Source organism: Taudactylus pleione, unplaced genomic scaffold, assembly GCF_031769625.1.
Source record: "Taudactylus pleione unplaced genomic scaffold, aTauple2 ptg000760l, whole genome shotgun sequence".
NCBI lineage: Eukaryota > Metazoa > Chordata > Amphibia > Anura > Myobatrachidae > Taudactylus > Taudactylus pleione.
In genome coordinates, this window is record NW_028285162.1 from 3,248,488 (window position 1) to 3,269,621 (window position 21,134).

At 44.3% G+C, this 21,134-nt stretch overlaps 1 protein-coding gene across 1 annotated transcript in view; it reads left to right on the forward strand.

The window, feature by feature from the left end:
* Positions 1–13,279, forward strand: part of PSMB1 (proteasome 20S subunit beta 1) — a 40,401-nt gene extending 27,122 nt beyond the window's left edge. Inside the window, exons 4-6 of the mRNA XM_088457420.1 lie at positions 10,322–10,451; positions 11,661–11,767; positions 12,848–13,279. Of these exons, the coding sequence (XP_088313546.1) occupies positions 10,322–10,451; positions 11,661–11,767; positions 12,848–13,033 (423 nt within the window). The 3' untranslated portion in view covers positions 13,034–13,279. The remainder of the gene's footprint in view (positions 1–10,321; positions 10,452–11,660; positions 11,768–12,847) is intronic.
* Positions 13,280–21,134: the final 7,855 nt, after the last annotated feature.

The window sequence follows — 21,134 nt, forward strand, 5'->3', positions numbered from 1 at the left end:
GCTGTGTGGTCTGGGTCCCCCTGCATACCTCTCCTTCAACTAAGGTAAGGTCAGTGTATGCTGCGCTGTTTCCTACCAGGCTTTGGTCTGTATAGTTGATCTCAGCGCTGGTAGTGCAGCATGTTATTTCTGCATTGTTTGTGACTTATTGCTAGCGCTGTGACTGTACTTTCACTCTGACTATCAGCCTTTTTACTATCCCTGTCCTATCTCTACTACAAGCCCTTGCGGTGTGGTGCTGCAGGGTAGTCATGCCTCACTATAAAAGTATTTATCTGTGAGGGGAGTCACATACACTCCGTTACACTCGTAATGTCTGAGAGTGAACGTGAATTTCCACTACGGCTACAGTGTACCACTTGTAAGGTACCAGTAGCGGAGGGTGATTTAATCACTGGGGGTTTATGCAGGGCATGTTTTCTGATATCACGCCCAATTACTGTGCCGGCGTCTGTGAAGGAATGCCCTGGCCTTATTTTGCTAAGGCACTTATAACCCTTGTGGGGTCAGCTGGCCACAACCCCGGCATTACCATCTGCGTTTCCCCAAATGGGTTATAACGGCAGTCGGTCGGGTTCTCACCAATACAGGAGTGCCCCAGGCAGCTGGTGATACCCCAGTGTCTCCCGCTCTTGTCCACCCAGGTCTCGCAGGAACCTGCGTGTGTAAGTTCACTGTCCAATACGGTACGGCACCTAAAGGACGTGTTGCAGGGGAGTCATCATTGAGCCTATAGTGTATCAGAATGTTCTGCATTATAATGTTGCCATAACATCTGATGACGGTGATATTTTGTTTTTGACCATTCAGACCAGGAACCCCTTCGTACTAAAAGGTGGAGTCTAAGTCAAAAATATATGTACCAGGCCTTCTATGGGCAGTCCGTGCGGTCTCGGTTATTAAGGATAACGGTACCCCCCCCCGTGCCCAAAACTTAATATGCCTTCATTAAGGATATTAATGGTGAAGCCACTGCATTCCTCTATCTGGTCAGTGATGGATCATTTAGAGAAAGCGTGGGGAAATCCGGGTAGAAGATGCCAGCCTCAGAAATGTTTGGCTGTTGCATACCCCTTTTGTGGATAATTGTTTTTCCAAGTGGGAAACTCCGCCTCAGGTAGTTTATCATGTAACATGCCTATTGCGGAGTGCTGCGTTACCCATGTCCTCCATGTCCCTTTTCAAGGATGCACAGATCATAAGGTTTAAATATGCCTAGATTCTCTTTATTCCCTTGCTGGAGGGGCATCCGGACCGGCTATGGCCGTGTGTTCTGTGGCCAGAGCCATGGAGCGCTAGAGCCATGGAGCGCTGGGCTGCTAGCTTCGAATTGTCTCTGGACTCTGACTCGTCGCCGAAATAGGGGGATTTGGTGGACAATCTCCGAGACTAAACCACATATATTAATCAGGCAGCCTTGGACATAAGTTTCCTCGCTTCCAGATTCTTCTCGGTAGCCGTGGCAGCTTGCCGCTCCCTATGGTTGCACTCTTGGACAGCGAATGCAGGTTCCAAATAGAGTTTGGAATACTTGCCCTTTCATAGACAGGTCCTATTTGCACCTCATTTGAATTGTGGATACTCTGGCAGCAGCTAAGTCTGCGTGTCTGCCATCAGCTGCAGTCCCTTCTGGGTCTGGTGCTTTGTCCTTTCGGCCCTATGACCTCTCCAAAGCGACAGGCTTAGAGTACAACACGTCTTACTCCCAACTCGGATGATAAGCCTTCGGCCTGACGGGCCCCCTAAGTGGGAGGCCGGCTTTTTCAGTTCACCCAATGCTGGTATCTGACTACCGTGGACACTTGGGCCAGAGAGGTATGCCTCTCCTTTCGGCAAAGGCCTCCCAGACGGTTTTTCACTACAGGCCTTCCATCAGATCAAGGCCATGAGACTCCAGAAAGTGCTGCACTCTATGCTCCAGGTTAAAGTTATGGTGCCTATTCCGTTATCCCAGCGGGGAACGGGATGATATTCGAATCTCTTTCTGGTATAGAAACCCAATGGGTTTTACCGGCCCAACCTCCGGTCCCTAAACGGGTCTTTCAGGGTTCCTCGGTTCAGGATGGAGGCTCTTCATTCCATTATATTGGCAATGGAACCCGGGGATTTCAGGGTGTCTCTGGTCGTTCAGAATGCCTATCTGCATATCCCTATTATCTTAGCGCATCAGCAATTCCTCGGGTTTGCGGTGCTAAGCCGCCATTTCCAGTTTCAGGCACTGCCCTTTGGTCTGGCCACTGCGCCTCGAGTGTTTACTAAAGTCATGGCAGCCCACCTGCGGATGCAGGGGGTCCGCCTGTTGTCCTATCTGAGCGACCTCCTGTTAGCAGGGTGTCCAGGAATCCTTCAGCGCAATCTGCTACTAAATATATCTGTGTAGCAGAATAATGGTTCGATGATGACCTTAAAGAAGTCCACCCTAGTTCCCTCATTGAGGATGCTCCATTTTGGAGCCCTATTGGTCTTCCATCTCCTGGGGATCTTTGTAACAGAAGACAAGATCTCTGCGTTACAGGCAGGAATACGCAGTTGCCTTCGCAGCCGTCGGTTGCCTGTGCACTCAGCAATTAGGTTACTGGGCTCCGTGTGGTCGATGTTCGACGTGGTGGAATATGCCCAGTTCCACTCCAGGCCTCTGCAGCAGTTGATCCACTACAGCTGTGAGGGGTTGCCCAATCTGATAAAGACATAGACATTTGTGCTTTCCCCATAGGTACGTCTGTCTCTAGCCTGGTGGCTGCGGACTGCTCACCTGGACAGGGGGCGTCTCTTTTGCTTTGCTGACTCGGTCCTTCTGACGACGGATGCCAGTCTCCGAGGCTGAGGAGCAGTGCCGGGTCCACACTTCTTTCAAGGAAGGTGGACGCTAACAAAATCTGCACTTCCAACAAATGTCTTGGTATTTTGGAACGCCACCACGGTGATTTTCATAACCGCCAAGATGAAGCCCAAAGTCGGGCAGCTCTGACATAAGTGTCCCGCATTCTTGCTTGGGCGGAGGTCTCTCTCCCTGCCATTTCAGCAGTGTTCATACCAGGGGTCCTCTACTGGAAAGCAGACTTCCTCAGCCGTCAAGGCGTGCATCCAGGGGAATTGTCTCTTCCCTGGGAGGTATTTCAACAACTGGTGAACAAGTGGGGCTTTCCAGACATAGATCTCAGGGCCTCCCGACACAACAACAAGCTACCTGTGTACGGGTCAGGAACAAGAGACGCAGGATCTCTTCTGGTACACGCTCTGTTGATCAGATGGACCTTCAGGTTTGTGTACATATTCCCTCCGTTTTCCCTTCTTCCTCGACTGATTTGTAGTTTCAAGCAAGAAGGCGACACACTTCTGTTAGCTCCAGAGTTGCCCAGATGGCACTGATTCTCAGATCTTCGGGGTCTGTTAGTAGACACTCCGATATAGTTGCCTTTACATCCGGACCTGTTGTCTCAGGGTCCTTTCCGTCACCAGACCTGGGTAATCTGTCTTTGACAGCGTGGCTGTTGAGACAGCACTCTTAAGGTCCAGGAGTTTTCCCGGTTCTGTGGTTAACACCAAAGCTGGAAAATCTACTTCTACAAGAATTTACCTCTGTGTGTGGCATACTTTCTTTGGTGTCATCCTAAAGGATATAATCCTCAGGTCTTTAGGTTATCCAGGGTTTTGGCTTTCCTACAGGCGGACTTAGATCACGTTCTTCGCCTTGCTTTACTGAAGGGGCAAATGTCTGCCCTATCAGTCTAGATTCAGCGTAGGATTGCTACACTTCCTAATGTCCACGCCTTTATGCAAGGTGTACTTCGTATTCAGCCTCCCTTCATCCCACCAGTGGCTCCTTGGGATTTGGCTGTGGTCTTAAGAGCTCGCCAGGGACCGCCATTTGAACAGCTAGGCTCAGTGGATTTAAAATGGCTTACAGCTAAGGCTGTATTCCTTTTGACCATTACTTCTGCTACAAGGGTGTCAGATTTGGGGTGTCTCAGGTCGCCCTTTCTGATTTTTCATAGTGACAGGACTGTGCTTTGCACTTGCCCTAGTTTTCTACCTCTGGTGGTATATAGTTTCCGCATTACTAAGGAAATCATAGTACTGGCTTTCTTTCTCCAGACCTCTCCGCTAGTGAGGCCTCCTTAGATGTGGTACGTGCTCTAAGGATTTATGTTGATCGTACCAGTTCCCTTAGGAAATCGGACTCCGTTTGCCCTCTATGGTTTTCATAAGATGGGTTGGCCTGCCACTAAGCAAACTTTGGCAGGATGGATTCGCATGGAGTTTTCGGCGGCTTACACTCATAAAGGCTTTCCTGTTCCATCCTCTGTTAGAACTCATTCTACTTGGTCTGTGGGTCCGTCGTGGGCAGCTCACCGTGGTGTCTCTGCTGTTTAGCTTTACAAGGCAGCCACATGGTCTTCTGTCCATACTTTTTGTAAGGTATTATGCTTTTCATACCTTCGACTCTCAGAATGCTTCCTTCTGGCGACGGATTCTCCTTCCAGCACAGGAGCATCCCCACCCTTAAAGGATACTGCTTTGGGACATCCCCAAGGTATCCTGTGGATACCCTATGGACCCTGTAGTAGAAAATAAGAGATGGTAAGAACTTACCTTTTATCTCTATTTCTACGAAGTCCATAGGGTTCCACAGGACTCCCGCCCTGTTGCACCTGTACTGCAGATGGACTTTCATCTGGTCGCCGTTTTTTCCCGTCTTCCTCTGGTGAGAACGTGATTCTTGTGTGTTCCAGACTTTCTTCTCTCTTCCTTCTCCTTCTCCGGCCTATGGCTTGTTACAAAACTGATGACCTTGGCTAGGGGGTGGGGTATAGAGGAGCGACCCCAGTGCATCCTGGGAGGCTAAAAGATTTAACTCTGTGGTGCTTGATGCTGCCGCCATCGCCTATACCCCAAGGTATCCTGTGGAACCCTATGGACTTCGTAGAAATAGAGATAACAAAGGTAAGTTCTTACCATATCTCTTATTTTTGGGCACAGAGGTACCTTCAGTCCATTTCAGCAATCCATGTCCCAGGGGTAGAAAAGGTGGCAGCCGATTTTCTGAGTCGCAAGGAGATTCGAACAGGAGAATGGCAGTTAAATATGGAAACATTTCAGAAAATAGTGAAGCGATTTGGTGTGCCAGAAATAGATTTAATGGCAACGAATTCTGAATACAGTTCTTTTCCAGATATCAGATGAAGGGAACTCAAGCAGTAGACGCACTATCGATAAAGTGGAGTTTTCACCTAGGTTACATTATTCCACCTATTCCCTTGATACCCTATTGGCCAAAAAGAGCCTGGTTTCCGACAGCCCTGAAGATGATGGTAGAGGAGCCATGGGTAATTCCAGTCAGAAGGGACCTTCTAAGTCATAGGCCTGTTTTGCATCTGAGAATAACAGAGCTCAATTTAACAGTATGGAGATTGAGTGGTCATTATTAAAACAAAAGGAACTTTCTGATGAAGTTATTAAAGTTCTTCTACAGTCATGAAAAAGTCTCTTCAGTGGTATGCTCTAAAATATGGGAGACTTTTTTTTTTCTTTTGTCTGGAAAGGGGCAGCAACTGATCCTTTAAATGTAGAGATTCCACAGGTCTTACAATTTTTGTGTGACTGTTTTATGAAGGGCTTGGCAGTAGCAACTATTAAGGTGCAGATTTCTGCTCAAAGAGGGGTATTCAATATGAAACGTAAACTTCGCTGTCGAAGTTTACGTTTCATATCGGAGTTTTTACCTGCGTTAAAGTATCGGGCGCGCGCCTGCTTTTCCCCGTATTCAATATGAAATTAACGAAAACGGGAGACTCCAAAGTTAGATTTGCGTAAAGTTACGAATTTTTCCTTAAAAAAATTGTAGGACCCCCCTAAAGTTGTAAGAACATGGGGATACCTATGGGTACCCCCGTTTTAGCCTTTAAATGAAAGTCGGGGATTTAAATAGGCGCAGCAGGTGTTTTTTTTCGACATTGAAGAAGTGATGCAGAAGAGCACTTAGGTTATGTACCCCATCAAATTTGGGGTACATGAAAATGGGTACTAGCATATTTTTAAGTACCTAAAGTAAGTTTTTAAAAATTCTGCAATTGTGCACCTGCCGCTATAAATCTATTCTAGAAAACACCTGCCGCATACTTGCAGAATAGCCCTGAATCTATCTCCCTATTGTTAAACAATTTTTTCACTTTTTTTTTTCACCCCAATTCTTAAATTAATTTTTTGGGGTGTCCCTATTTTTTTTAAAACTTTTTTTTGACACAGTTCTTTTTTAAATGTCATTCCCAGGGGTGTAGGCAATTTTTTTTAAACCTGCACCCCTAAACCCCAATTCTGCACTTGTTTTCGACACCTATTCAATGGTGAAAAGTTATCCCCGTTTTTTTATCAAAGACTTTTCGATCCTGTGATAAGTCTTTGAAATTGAATACGGTGTAAAAGTCAAACCTGCGATAATGACGTCAAAAGTGCGATATTAACGCAAAAACAATGTTTTCGCTCCCATATTGAATACCCCTGTAAGTGTACTAATGGAAAGGAAATTGTCGGAGGAAACGTTAATTAAAAGATTTTGTCAGGCAATAAAGTAGATTTGGCCACAAATAAGATCTTTTGTAGCACCTTGGGATCAAAATCTTATACTAAACACACTGAAGGCAGCCCTGTTTGAACCATTGGAAGAGGTGACTTTGAAATATGTGACATGGAAGATAGTTTTTCTAATTGCAATTATGTCTGCTAGGAGAGTTAGTGAACTGCAGGCCTTATGGGCAGAAGAACCTTTTCTTAATATCTTTCCTGACAGTAGTGTTGAGAACTAATCCTGCTTATCTTCCTAAAGTTGTTTCTGTTTTTCATTTGAATCAGGAAATTTTTTACCTAATTTTTTTCCTCAGCCAGAAAATTTAGAAAGAAACCTGCATAAATTGGATTTAGTAAGAGCTCTTACTATATATTTGGAAAGAGTGAAGGATATTAGGAAAACAAAACATCTCTTGGTTATTCCTACTGGAGTCAGGAGAGGCTGTGGGCCAACCAAGCAAACTATTTCCAGAGAAGTAATTGTCTTCGTATATATAAAAAGGAAGGATGCAGAGTTCCAGAAATCCAGTTTTTTTTTTTTGCCTAGGAAGATGATGAAAGGAGCGCACATTGTAGAATCAAGTCAATCTTTATATAAATGCATATAATCACGTACATCTCAGTTAAAACAACAGCGTGTAACATCACCAGATAACCACCGAATCTCGCCATTGCTGGAACTGTTATGCGACAATACCGAGTCCTTAGACGGAGAATCATCTGCTTATAGCTGACTCTCTCATGGACATCCAAACACCATAAACCAAAGCTCCTGCCTTTGGTGATAGCTCACTTATGGTGCGTACACACTGGGCGATTAAAGTGGCGACTGAACGATAACGATATCGTTATCGTTCAGTCGTCCACTTTATCGTCCATGTTTAACACAAAAAAGATGAACGATGACGACGACGCGCGTTCCCGCGGGTCGTTCGTCATCCTCGTTCATCGGGCTGACATGCAGGCCAACCTGACGACCTCGTCAGGTTGCTGCATGTCAGGGAATGGGTGAGAGAGCCCGGCGCTGAACGATATCGCTAATGATATCGTTCAGCGGCTGTGCTCAATGTCATGAACGACATTGAGCACAGCCTGCCGGGGACACACTAGACGATATCGCTCAGGGAGCATATCGTCTAGTGTGTATGCACCTTAAGAGTAAAGATTTTCTGTCCAACCATCCAACTAGTTGATTGGTTGGAATGAAAATCTGGTAAGGCATGAAAGTAAATGACAATCAGCAATTTGCTCCCAAACGCCGGAAAATGGACAAAAACTGTTTGAACAAATTGTTTAGATCAAACATTTAACAAACTTGTCTGACGACCTTTTTATCTGTTTTCTGGGATTTAGGAGCAACTTGCTGATCATCATTTACTCCCATACGTTACCAGATTTTCATTCCATCCATTCAACTAGTTGGATTGTTGGATAGAAAATCTTTACGTGTGTATGCAGCTTTAGTGATGAGTACAGCAAGTGTCCAACTGGTGCCGCCCCAAACAAGTTTTGTCACTAAGGACTTCGTCAGTGGGTGTGTCCTAGCTCTGCTGATCTAATCTTATATAGCAGCACTAATTCAGATTCGTTATACACATGTGCGACAAATGTGCATCTTAATTACAAACAATTGCTACAATCTCATATAATAGTAATGTTATACAACATTTTAAAGCAAATATGATAATGTTACAAACTAATTAGCAGCAATGTCACACAACAATTTTTTTTAAAAACAAATACAACAATATTGCAAACTCATTACACACGTTATAATCCTACTTTTCTTTTTAAAACTGCATGAATGTCTGAAAAGGTGACTGTTTCAATATATATGCTTCTTGAAACAGTATATAGGAGAATTAATACGATTATATCAAATAACTGTACATCAAAATAACTAACTACATACATAGTTTGTCTAATAAAAAGAATTACCATTGTGTGTATGTATGTGTGTGTGTATATATATATATACATATATATATATATATATATATATATTAGTTTTATATATAGTATTATATATTAGTATGGAAGGGTACAGAAGAGTTGTTTCATAAATTCATGTCCTGTTTGAGTCAAAACTGTTTTAATGTAAAAATGTACCAATAATATATGCACGATAACGACTGCTCATTCAGTGCAGGCTCATCACAGACTGATAAACTGCACGATTACAATGTCTTAATCGTGCAGTCATTTTCAGCTCGTCTAGTGGATGGGCAGCATTAGGTTTTGTTTGTCCAATATATTTATGATTGGCAGCCATCAGCTCTGGTTTTGACACTCAAACTGACCATTAATAATTTAATTTGGTATTGGACCACCAACCCATGGCACCCAGTTTGGGAACCACTGGCGTAAGGTGTATGTTCTCAAAGGCCACTACTATGCCAGTTAAGATTGTTGTAGCCTTCAAGGATTGTACAAATGGCAAAATCAAACTTATCAAGTCTTTTAATGTAGCGTCTGGTGGCTGAGACCCATTTCCACTTCAGTGTGGGTCAACAAGGTGGTGGAAAGCAGATTAAATTATCCAGGAGTTTTGCGCTGGGACCTAATCCCCATTCTTCACATGATTTAGAAAATAAAATTCGAACTCCTCTGGCAATTGTTTTAGAAATAGCATCTTGTACATATTGTGAGTTAACTAATGTTAAGTGCAAGCTCTGTAAAGAGCATTTTGTTTGAAAAAAGTTAAGGTTCACTTCATCTGTCAATCAAGTTGCCACAAGAAAGCTAGGAGAGTGTTTCAAGGGTTTGCTATACAACTGTATTGGTAGCTATGCCTAATTTTGAATCTGTACTTCAGCAATCATTTTTATACATTTGTGTTTGAAATGAATGAGAAACCATGTACAGTAGGCGTAAATAGCCTTGAGCAATAGTAGTTTGTAGGGCTGTGTTAAGCATCATGTGAAATGAGTAGCAATAAGGATTAAATTGATACCATTTGAAAGTGAATTGCTAGTTAGCTTTACAAAACATACATACACATTTATTATAAGAGAGCACAAATGTTTGGTTTAGTGTTTCTTACCATTGACTGCTCACCTAATGTCAATTGATTAACTGACTCTTGACTTGCAATTTTTGAATTTGCACGAGCAGCACTACGCTTTGCCAGGCTTGTCCATTCTGCTCTTTTATTTATAATATACAAATGTATAAAACCTATTTCCATAAATGAAAATCACACACAAAAATGTAAAACTATGCCTAAAAACTATTATAAACCATAGCAACATGGAAACCACACATTAAAAACCCATCTCTGCCTTTCGGCACAAATAACATGAGATTCATAGACTCCTTTTAAATACATTACTGCTTATTAAGAGATTTATACGAGGTTTGGTATGCTTAGTCAGTTATGTCAACATTCATTAGTCTGACATAAATGTCGACATGCTTAGTATGTTGACAGTGACCATGTCAACATACATCATGTCCACACGGATGTCGTCATGACAAACTCTACCTGGAGGTTTAATGGTTTCTCCCCATCGTCTTCTGGGTCCAGGCAGTCACGGCATTCAATGCCCTAAGCCCTCCTTCTAGTGTCTAGAATTGAGGGGATGGGGGGGCGGTGCAGCTCTGTGTTGGTTTTATATGGACTACAGTTTGTTTTATTATGCCATGCTATCTTTTTATAAAACACTCCATTTGAATATTTCATCTTGATATTAGCTCATTAATGTGGTACACAGTTACATATAATCATAATCTGTATAACTTTCCTTTTTATTTTAAGATGTACAAGCACTCAAACAACAAGACCATGACTAGTGGTGCCATTGCAGCAATGCTTTCAACAATTCTCTACTCGAGACGCTTCTTTCCTTACTATGTATACAATATCATTGGAGGCCTCGATGAAGAAGGTAATCTTCTCCATTTTACATTTAATGATCACCACATTCTAAAGTAATTCAGACTTTTGTATAAGCAGCACACATTGTATATTTGTGAGCACGACAAGTCACCGTACTGTGTCGTCCTGGAAAGTCCGTTTGAACACCGGCTAGGCTGATCATGGCACGGCTATGTGAATTACCAGCGTTCGAACTGGGCATGTTGGTGGGAACCCTACTGATGGGGGATTATGCTTCCGAAGTTGTGCGGACATTCAACATTCCTTGATCTATGGTGTCACATGTGAACCAGGTGTTGTCACCCACCGTGGACAGCATATTGGCCAACAACGGGTGCTTAATGATCGTGACAAGCTGCTTCTGGCCAGAATTGTCCGTGATAAGACAAGTGACACTGGCTGAAATCACATCCACATTCAATGCAGGATGTACCAGACTCCTATCCAGCAGGTCATTGCAGCATTCTTTAGCTTTTCATGGAATATGGGAACAGAAGACCCACCAGAGTGTAGAGGGGCTAAACTACTACTCCGGACACAGCGCCTCACCTGGGCTTATGACGTCGCTAATTGGATACTAGAGGACTGACGTGGCGTAGTCCGATCAGTCACTGTTCCCGTTGTTTTGGGCTAATGGTAGGGTTCCGGTGTGCCGGAGACTCCATGTATCCATGGACCCCAGTTGTAAACAAGGCACCATGTAGGCTGGTGGTGGTTCCAGAATGGTGTGGTTTGGGTCCGCTGGTATTCCTGAGCACGTCATTGACCGGTAACCGCTACATTGCATTGCTTGATCACCAGGTGTTGCATTTGCTGCACGTTAACGCCCAGCCGCAATCTCATTACAATCTCTTTCATATCCCCCACATTGAGCAGGGGTTTTGCATTTAGCTGAAGGTGGGTTGTAAGTTTATGAAAAGTAGAGTACTGAGGAGGTGTTCTATTTTTTTTGAGCATATGCTGCAAGATACAAACACCAAGACTGAGGCTTGGGTGAGGACACCCAGTCGGGGATGCCTAGCACTTCTGAAAAGTGAAACAAACCCAATCACCTTCCTCTCCAACAAAGATACCACTGAATTGTCACCCTCACCTGTGTCTTATATCATTGAAGGAAGTTGAGTGCTATTTTTTGTTTGAGTACAACTAACTCATTTATTTGTGTAAACTGTTCATGAGCCGTGCACATCCTGAATTACTTTTGCACTTTAATTTCTAGGTAAGGGAGCAGTCTACAGCTTTGATCCAGTAGGATCATACCAGAGAGATGCGTACAAAGCTGGCGGCTCTGCAAGTGCCATGCTGCAGCCTTTGCTGGACAATCAGGTATGTTTTTTTATGCAAATGACCTCAGGGTAAAAGCTGTAGGGACAAAGGGCAAAAAAATATTTAATTCACAGCTGAACACTGTGATGTAGTAAAGTGAACAGTTATTATTGTTTTTGGCAGTTAAAAAATTGTACAAAACTTTTTTCCCCCAAGGGATCCATTAGATTGTTCTGGCTTTTGTGCGCCCAAATAGCACTTTTTGCATCGCGCCCATTAGTTTAGATAGGGTACCCCACAAAGTGGCTAAACCTGGTGCTTCTAGGCACGACAATCACGATAATTAATGGATTTCCCAAAAATGTAATTGCTCCGTTGCGTGCCCTTTAATTATCACCCCCCTTAATGTATTTTGAATCACCCCCTTAGTGTATTTTGTGCTGCTTCATTCCTTATTCCTTCTCCAGAAAGTTAAGACACAACAACTTTTCTCTATCTCCTGATTGCAGTCCAGGGGTCCAACCTACCCAGGGAGCAGCTAAATTGCTTCTCCTTCCAGATGATGACTCCTTTGCTTCAGTAGTCATTTGATCAGGGAACTTTTTTTTTTTTTTTTAATTATTTCTCTTCCTTTTCTGAGCCTTATGCATTTCCCCGTTGAATCATCGATGATCGGCGGTATTGATCATCATCGGGAGATCAGGGAATGGGGGTGCTGATGTATGGCCCGTATAAGCCAAGTAATACCAAACATTGCAAATTCCTCCTGATGGCCATTTTCCATTAGGTAATTCTTTCCTGTCCTTTTATAAGTGACATTTCAAAAATGAGATTTTCTTATAACTTTAATAATTAATTATTAATGTTAATACTTTGTTAGTAGGCAGGCACAGACCAGCCCACCTAATGATTGCTATGTTTCTATCTGCTGTAGCTGCTCTGTTTCTCCCTTGTTTGGCTACTGGTAAATTAGCAAAAATCAAGAGGTACCAAGATATTTATAAGGGAAGAGGGGTCATCGTTTTTTTTTCTTTGTGTACAAGTCCTACTATATTCTGATATTTATTTGCAGGACCTTGTGTCCATTTCTGCTCCTCTTTGTGTCTCTATTATTGTTTTTTTATGGGTTTACCTACCTAGATTGGATACAAGAACATGCAGAATGTGGAGCAGCTCCCACTGACACTGGAGAAGGCCTTGCAGCTTGTTAAAGATGTATTTATATCTGCAGCTGAGCGAGATGTGTACACAGGAGATGCACTAAAAATCTGCATTGTTACCAAGGATGGTATTAGAGAGGAATCTATTTCTCTGAGAAAAGATTAATATCATTTTCATGAGTAACCAAAATCTTTGCCGCTGTAATGTTTTTCTTTCCTTTATAAAAAATATTTACAAAAAGTACAAGGTTTGTGTAGTCACTGACTTTATTTGCACTGCTTACAGTCACTACAGGGATCCCGTGAATGTGTCTATCAGAAAAATGCACTGGGGATAATTATTTCTAAAATGTCTAAGTTCAGCCATCTAAGTGCTTTATCTCCACCAAACAAATAAAAGTATAATCACTAAGGCCTTTTGGTATTTCTAATTTTCTCTGGAGTGGCAGTCATGTACATTGACTGTTCCAGCATTTACTTACTTGTGATTACTGGCTTTCACAGTATTTGCTCTGGCCTCACACACTTGTGTATATGGTGCTCCCTGCATTTACAGCCACTTGTTTAAATGAATTCCACAATTCTGTATGTATGAATTACTTTCCCCACTATACATTCACTTGGAGATTATTCTGTCACGTTTTATTTAACACACATTCAGTGCTTTTTTTTTAATGTCGATAAACCTATTCGCTGTAAAAACAGGACAGTCATGTACTGCTATGAGGCAACACACCTAGCACTTTGACAGTCTGTGACAGATTTCAATTCCATATCAACAATCCTCAACCATTCTCATGGTCAGAGGGCCTCCCTGCAGCTGAGTGCTACTGGGACCAAGAAGGCCCAGGTTGGAGTTCATAGTTTAAAACAAATATCTTTCAGATCTCACTGGAGCTAGTAAGTCCACTCCAGTTAGAACAAACAGTTTTTGTAAAAATAAACACATCTGTTGTTTCACCCAAATTTTATTCTGTCTTACTTGGTGGCATTATAATAAAAGTAAAAATACAGAAAATAAACACTAATTTGTAGCCCATGTGACTTTCATTTAAGTAGAGATTCTCTATATATACAGGAGTAACAAAAATAGTCTTAATTTCCTCACATCAGAGAAGCACAAAGCTATATGAAAGGGAGGCAGTATGTAAAACAGTTTGATGGTAGTACTCTTAAGAAGCCGGTGTATTCCTTCAGGAATAAGAATGTTAAGTGGAGGCCGAAAGCACCATCTACTATTTTCTAGACCAGAAGTAGGCAACCTGTGGCACTGCGATGCTGTGAAACTACACATGCCAGCATGCTCTGCCACAGTTTTAGCATGATCGAACGGCAAAACTGACACCGGTTACCTGCCCCTGTTCTATGGTGGTTTCAATAATAAGTATATAAATTGATGCTCACCACTTAAGATCCATGGGTTTACAACATCATCAACCATAATAGAAAACAGTTTATTCACTGTTGAAATATCTTTTTGAAATCCCATCCTCTTCTGTGGAACTGGACGCATTACGGAACAGGTTACATTTTACTTTGTTAAAGGACTTCTTCCTGTTCCTATGCCACATACTGGTATCAACTTCTATTCCAAACTATACTCAAGAAAAGCATCAAGGGGTTTCCGAACAGTTCTCAACCTTAGGTGGTTCAATCATTTAATTTGCAGTAGCCATTTCCGCATGGAGTCTTTACAGTTCATTGTCCAGGAAATAGAGAACCAAAGTATCTACAAGATGTTTCCACCTCCCGAAATAATCAGTTTCTCAGAACTGGCTCAGTATGGCCTTATCTGGGTGACATTTCTGTAACAGTAAAATTGGGGGGGGGGGGTGCAATAAGTTTCTCCTTTATCCACCAGGGGACACTGGAGCTCAATACACTGGGGTATAGACGGTGGTATAGTAGAGCCTGGCACTTTAAATAATTAAGAAGTGTGATCGGCTCCTCCCCCTCTATGCCACATTAACCCCAGTTTTAGAATGCGCCCAAGAGAGCAGGTGGCGCATTAGGCTATCTCTAGCCTTTTCTGTTTATTTGTTCTTATTTTCGTCATGAGGACAGGCAGACTGCTTGTTGTGGTTTTTGCCTGCTACGAGGGAGGCGCCGGGAAGGGGGCTGCCACAGCCTTCGGACTCAAAAAGGACCCGCCACAGTTTACTGAGGCTGGTGTCCAGGTCCCCCCGCACGCCCACCAACTAGCATCCCGGGCGGCAGCATCGGTGAGTATGACCCATCACTCCTGATTAGTAGGGGTGGTGGGGGTAATGTCTAGCAACAGTCCTCAGCCGTGGCTGCCACAGCAGTCGTGCACATAGGCTTCCTGCTCAGCTTGTCCCTCCTCGCTTGAAAAGACCCTCAGGGAATTCGGGCAGGTTGGATCTCCGTTACTAGAAAGGGGTGTGGCTTGTTGCCAGGCACCCTATCAGCAGCCATAGCTCGGCCTTTTCAGTGGGAGCTATTGGCCGCCCATAGGGACAGCCTCCTCCTTGGTTTAATGCACGCTGCTCACTCGTAGCAGTGCAATTTTGCAGCAACAGCGCAGCATACTGCTCACACACAACCTGTCCACCCTGCAGTTATTCTTCAAAGACAGATCATATATTTATACAGGAACTGTGAGTTCCTCTGAAAGGGTGGTTGGTGCTTGTATATTTGTGTACACTGCTCCTCAAAATGCTCTGTCCCTGTTCTTCCAATACCAGCACTTCTCAGAACTGCAGTTTTCTGTTCGTCTCTGCTGACACTTACTATTGCACTTCTTTGACTGCAGTTATTTTGTTAATAGGCTCTGGGTCTGAGTCTGTGGCAATGGCAGGAAAAGCATCAGATAACGGTACCTCACAAAAGCTATTTGCCTGCTCTAAATGAAAGAACAAATTTGTACGTGCCCGTTCGGCAGGTGTGTGATGCCTGTGAGTCAGAGATCAGTTTCTGTTGGGGCCTAACCTAGCCTTAATGTTACTCTGTCCTGGATAACCACATTGGCGGGGGTTACGTCTGATTTGACCTCTGAATTGGTGGCTTTTCGTAGGAAATGAGAGGTTGCGAGCGGAAGGTCCCAGTACTTCTAACTTGTCTTCTTCCCTAGCTAATGAATCGGCCTAAGCTCAGGGGTTAGCCCGTTCTGTTGAAGATTTAGTTCAATTAATGGGCTCCTCGTCTAAGCCTGTGGAGAACGCTGTGAGGAGGCCCTTACCCGGAGGTTCTTCAGCCGGAGGAGGACTGATGTGGATCACTCCTTCCAGGAGGAGGGTGGTGACTTGAAGAAATTGGAAGCCGATGATTTCTCGCAGAAACCTGAAGCAGGCGCACTGTGTATTGAAACACTTATCCTGGCAGTTCGTGAGGTCCTTCAGATCTCTGATTCGGAGATGCCAGGGTCTCTGGATTCCTCCTTGTTTGGTAAGAAACAGAAGCCGACTGTTGTAAACAATCGGACAGATGTACTCCCCTGTTTCTTAGGAATTTCTTTTCTTTAAAGGTGAGAAATTCAAAACAAAGTGATTCTTTGAATTAAAAACTTTAATAAAATTTCCATCCAATATAAAAACAATAAGGATGTCCTACGCGAACAAGAGGGAGGTGGTAGTCCATAAGGTGCAAAGATGTTAGGGATCCCTACGGAAACATACCCTTTATTCCAGTGAGTAGGTGTTTTGAAAAGTAGCCATGTATCCCCACCGACGCGTTTCAACCCACCAAAAGGGGTCTTTTTCAAGATGTTTTGGATTAATAAATACTGGACTGGGTCCCTGAGCAAAAAGAACGTGGTCTGATGTATTCGTCTTAAAGATACCCTGATGTGCCTGCTATCCAGAGGGAAGCCGTGAGTGAGATGTTTAGGGGGCAACCCCGTATTATTCATCACATATGGTGACGGTTCACAGATTCTCATTCAAAGATACCATTACATGTCTGAACACAAGTTTAAGGCTGTGAATTCTATGAGTGGGGGGTATCCCCAATAACTGAAATTAAAGCCCGTATTGAGTTTTTTCCAAGAGATATTATTTATGTTTTGCACCAAACAGTATTACACTATATTTTTTTGCTTTACATGTAATACTTGAGATACTCCTTTGAAGAGAATAAATTCCTAAGAAAGAGGGGAGTATATCTGTCCAATGTTTTTTTTTTTTTTTTTTTTATTATTTATGCTGATTTATTTTAGTTTTATTGGGACTCTGAAGTACCAGTGTGTTTAGCTGCTGTAATTTGCGCACCGTAGGGTACCATACTTTTGTATTTTAGTTAGAAGTCGGCTGTTACCTTCCCTACTTCTCTCCAATTAGATAACCAGTTGGCGGCAGCTTGGCAGCACACGGATAAGACGTTTGTTGTCCAGACTGTTTCTTTCTCTATATCCTTTTTCCCACAGATAACAGGATCAGACTACTTCGCCTGTGAATTCATCAGTCACATGACTTTCAAAGAAGACTATCCTGTCTGTTCCAGGGACTACAATGTTCTCCCCAGAATTTGTTTTCCAGCCGGGTAGTATCAAGAAGTAGCCGGGTGGGGCCTTTTCAATAATAGAATGTTTTAAACCCTGACCTTATAATGATTTAAACTTGAAATAACATTTTATATATTAATTCTCCTCTTATTAGAGGCCCAGTTGTCTGATTATGAAAAGCTGCAAAATCTGTTGGATCTGGTCCTTTTTATACAATTCCCAGATATTGTCCCCACTTGCAGGCTCCCAAAGTGCCGGGTGGTGCACCCGCAAAAAACAGCCTGGGGAGAACACTGCCCTCCCTTACCTTTCCAGCCCGACAGGTCTCGGGCTGCTCACCCACTGGCTCTCAGTCAAAAGTGCCCATTATGCAGTGCCCCCTGTAGTTATCCCCATATGCTGTGCGCTTTATACAGTGCCCCTATAGTTTTCCCCTTTTATACATTGCCCCCTGTAGTTTTGTTTTGCCCTTATGCAGTGCCCCCAGGCTGAAGTAGTGCCCCTATGCAGTGTCCCCAGACTTTTCCCAGCCCAGAACTTACCTGAACATGCTCTGTGCTGCCTCTGTGACTGGATCTAGTAGGCGCGCAGGGTAGGCTTCTCACGTCGCGGGTGATGTCATGACGTCACCCACGCAGTGCATCACTGGGAACGCTTGCCTCTGAAGCGATTGGAGGCTTCTTTAGCTTCAGAAGCCAGCGTTCAGAAGCCAGGAGGCTTAGGGTGACCGGGAATGCGGCAGGGGGAAGTGCCGGGTGGTGGGCTGTTTCTACTGGGCGATGCGCCCGCAGAAAACAGCCTGGGGAGAACACTGGACTAAGACATTAAAGGAAGGCTCTGAACATAAGTTGGAAACTACACTTAAGTCCATTTATATCGCTGCAGGTGTTTTGCGCAGATCAGCCTTTGTTCTTGGGTCAACAAACTGGTTGAAAAATGGGCTGAGCAGATCTTCCCCTAGCTGATCATATCCGGGAATCAGCTGTTTACCTGGATGATGCCTCAAGAAATATTGGGCAGGTAGGTTCCAGAATATTCTACCCAAATCAGTTTGTGGTTCCGAAGCTGGATGGGGCAGTCCGGCCTTTTTTGAATTTCAAATCCTTAAATCACCATTTATCGATTCACAAGTTCAAAATGGAATTCCTTCATTCGGTCATTGCGGGACTGGAAGCGGTGGACCCTTTAACATCAAGCATGCATATTTACACATTCCGATATGGGGCCACACCAGGCATACACACACCATCAAAGAGTTTCAGTTTCAGGCACTGCCCTTCATACTGTCTTCGGCTCCCAGGGTCTTCATCAAGGTAATGGCGGTCATGATTGCTCATCTCCAAGCCCTGTGTAAGACCATTGTGCCTTATCTGGATGACCTGCTCATCAACGCTCTGTCGGTGGAAGGCCTAGAGAATGTGTGGCTCACACACACAGTCCTCATTCAACATGACTGGATAATCAACTGCCAGAAGTCCAACCTAGTGCAGTTGCAGCGTCTTCAGTTTCTGGGAATGATTCTGGATACATCCCTACAGCTGGTGTTTCTTCCAAGGGACAAGGCATAGACTATTCAGGAGTTGGTCCGGGTGGTTCATAAACCCTGAAATGTGTCTGTTCATTCTTGTATCTGTCTTCTAGGAAAGATGGTGGTTTCCTTTGAGGCCATGCAGTTCAGCAGATTTCATTCCAGGCCGATCCAGTTGGACCTCTTGTCTCAGTTGTCGGGGTCAGATCTTCAGATGCACCATCTGGTGAGTCTGTCCCCTTAGGCCCGCATTTCTCTGTTCTGGTGGCTCCAGACAGATCACCTCTTCAGCATTTCGAGCTGCATCTTTTTGACTACAGACGCCAGTCTTCGAGGATGGGGGGCTGTGGTGTTAGACAAACCATTCCAGGGGTGATGGTCCCACCAGGAAGCCCTCCTGCAAATCAGTGTCCTCAAACTCAGAGCAGTTTACAATGCTCTGTGGGCTGCATTCCCCCCTTCTGCTGGGATTGCCCGTTCGTGTGCAATCAGACAATGCCACAGCCGTGGTGTACATCAACTGGCATTGGGGAACGTGCATTCCCCCATGCCGGTTGATGTACATCACGACTGTGGCATTGTCTGGCATGGGGGAACGCGCAGCCGCATGGCGATGCACGAGTCCAGACGTGTCTTGCAGAGGGCAAAAAGACACATCGAGGCTCTCTCCGCCATATTCATCCCAGGAGTGGACAACTGGGAGGCGGATCATCTCAGAAGCCAGGATCCTCATCCCGGGGAACGGGCTCTGCATCCGTACATGTTCCAGCAGTTGACACGTTCGGACATGCCACAGGTAGACCTCATGGCTTCCTGACTCAACCATCAGCTGCCTCTGCACTGTTCTAGGACTCTGGATCCTGCAGCATTAGTGGCAGATACTTTGGCTGTTCTGTGGCCTAGTGTACCTGTTTCTGCTGTTTCCCTTTCTATCGCGGGTGCTCAAATGCATCAACCGCGAGTCCACCATAGTCATCCTAGTGGCTCTGGACTGGCCTCATCGGGAATGTTACACTGATACTTCTAGCAAACGATCCGTGGCCATTACCTAAATGATCAAGTCTTCTCCAACAGGGTCCATTCATGTTCCCAGCCTTACAGTGGCTACGTCTGTCATCGTGACTGTTGAGACCGCCATCTTAAGGTGACGATATTTTGCAGGATGTTGTTCCTACTATGCTTCGGTGTCAAGCGGCTGTTAAGTCCGCCCATTACCGTCTGGTATGGATAATGCTATGTGGCCTGGTGTGAGGGGTGTGGTTTCTCCACCACTTACTGACTTCCCAGTCTGCTCCTTTTCCTTCAAAGGGACCTGGATGCTGGGCTCGCTATATATGCCTTATCAGTCTTCTTTCAGCGTGCTTTCCAGACTTTTCTTCAGGGGGTGCTTCGGGTGCAGCCACCCTTTATTCCGTCTACTTCCAAGTGGGACCTCAACCTGGTTCTGTCTTTTCTCCAGTCAGCTGCGTTTGAACCGTTGGAGGAGGTGTATTTGAAATTACTGTCCTGGAAGATGGTTGTATTGTTGGCTTTGAGTTCAGCTACACGCGTGGCAGAGATTGGGGCATTATCTTGCCGCTCTCCCTACCTGATATTCCATGATTATCAGGCTGATCTTCGCACAAGGCATACTTTTTTGCCGAAGACGGTGTCTGCTTTCCACATAAATCAGCTGATTGTAGTCCTTGTTTTCTGGGATTCATCTGGGGCTTACCACTCCCTGGATGTAGTTCGAGCCCTATGTTGCCCGTACTGCGGGTTTGCACAGATCTGATGCCCTTTTTGTGCTCTTGGATGCCGCTTTTTGGGGGTGGCATGCGTCCAAGCAGATGTTGGCTAGATGGATTCGTCGGGCTAGCCATCAGGCTTACATTGCTAGTGCTTGCCTTCCACCTGATTCCATCTCTGTGCATTTTACCCATTCGGTTGGTACCTCTTGGACTGCGTGCATAGGTGCTTCTGCATCACAGCTTTGCTGTGCACACTTCTGTGAAGTTTTACCGATTTTGATACTTTTGCTGCTTCTGATTCGAGTTTTGGCTGCAGGGTGTTGCAGGTTTCTCATCACTCTCCCATCCGCGAGGGAAGCTTTGGGACGTCTCCAATGTCTTGAGATCCAGTGTCCCCTGGTGGATGAAACACAACAGGACTTTGGTACATACCCGTAAATCCATTTATCTGGTTCCACAGGAGACACTGGATGCCCGTCCAGCGCTGCTTTACCTGTCCTGGTTATTTGGTTTATCTGGTTATATTGTTGTTTGAGCATGTTGTTAACTG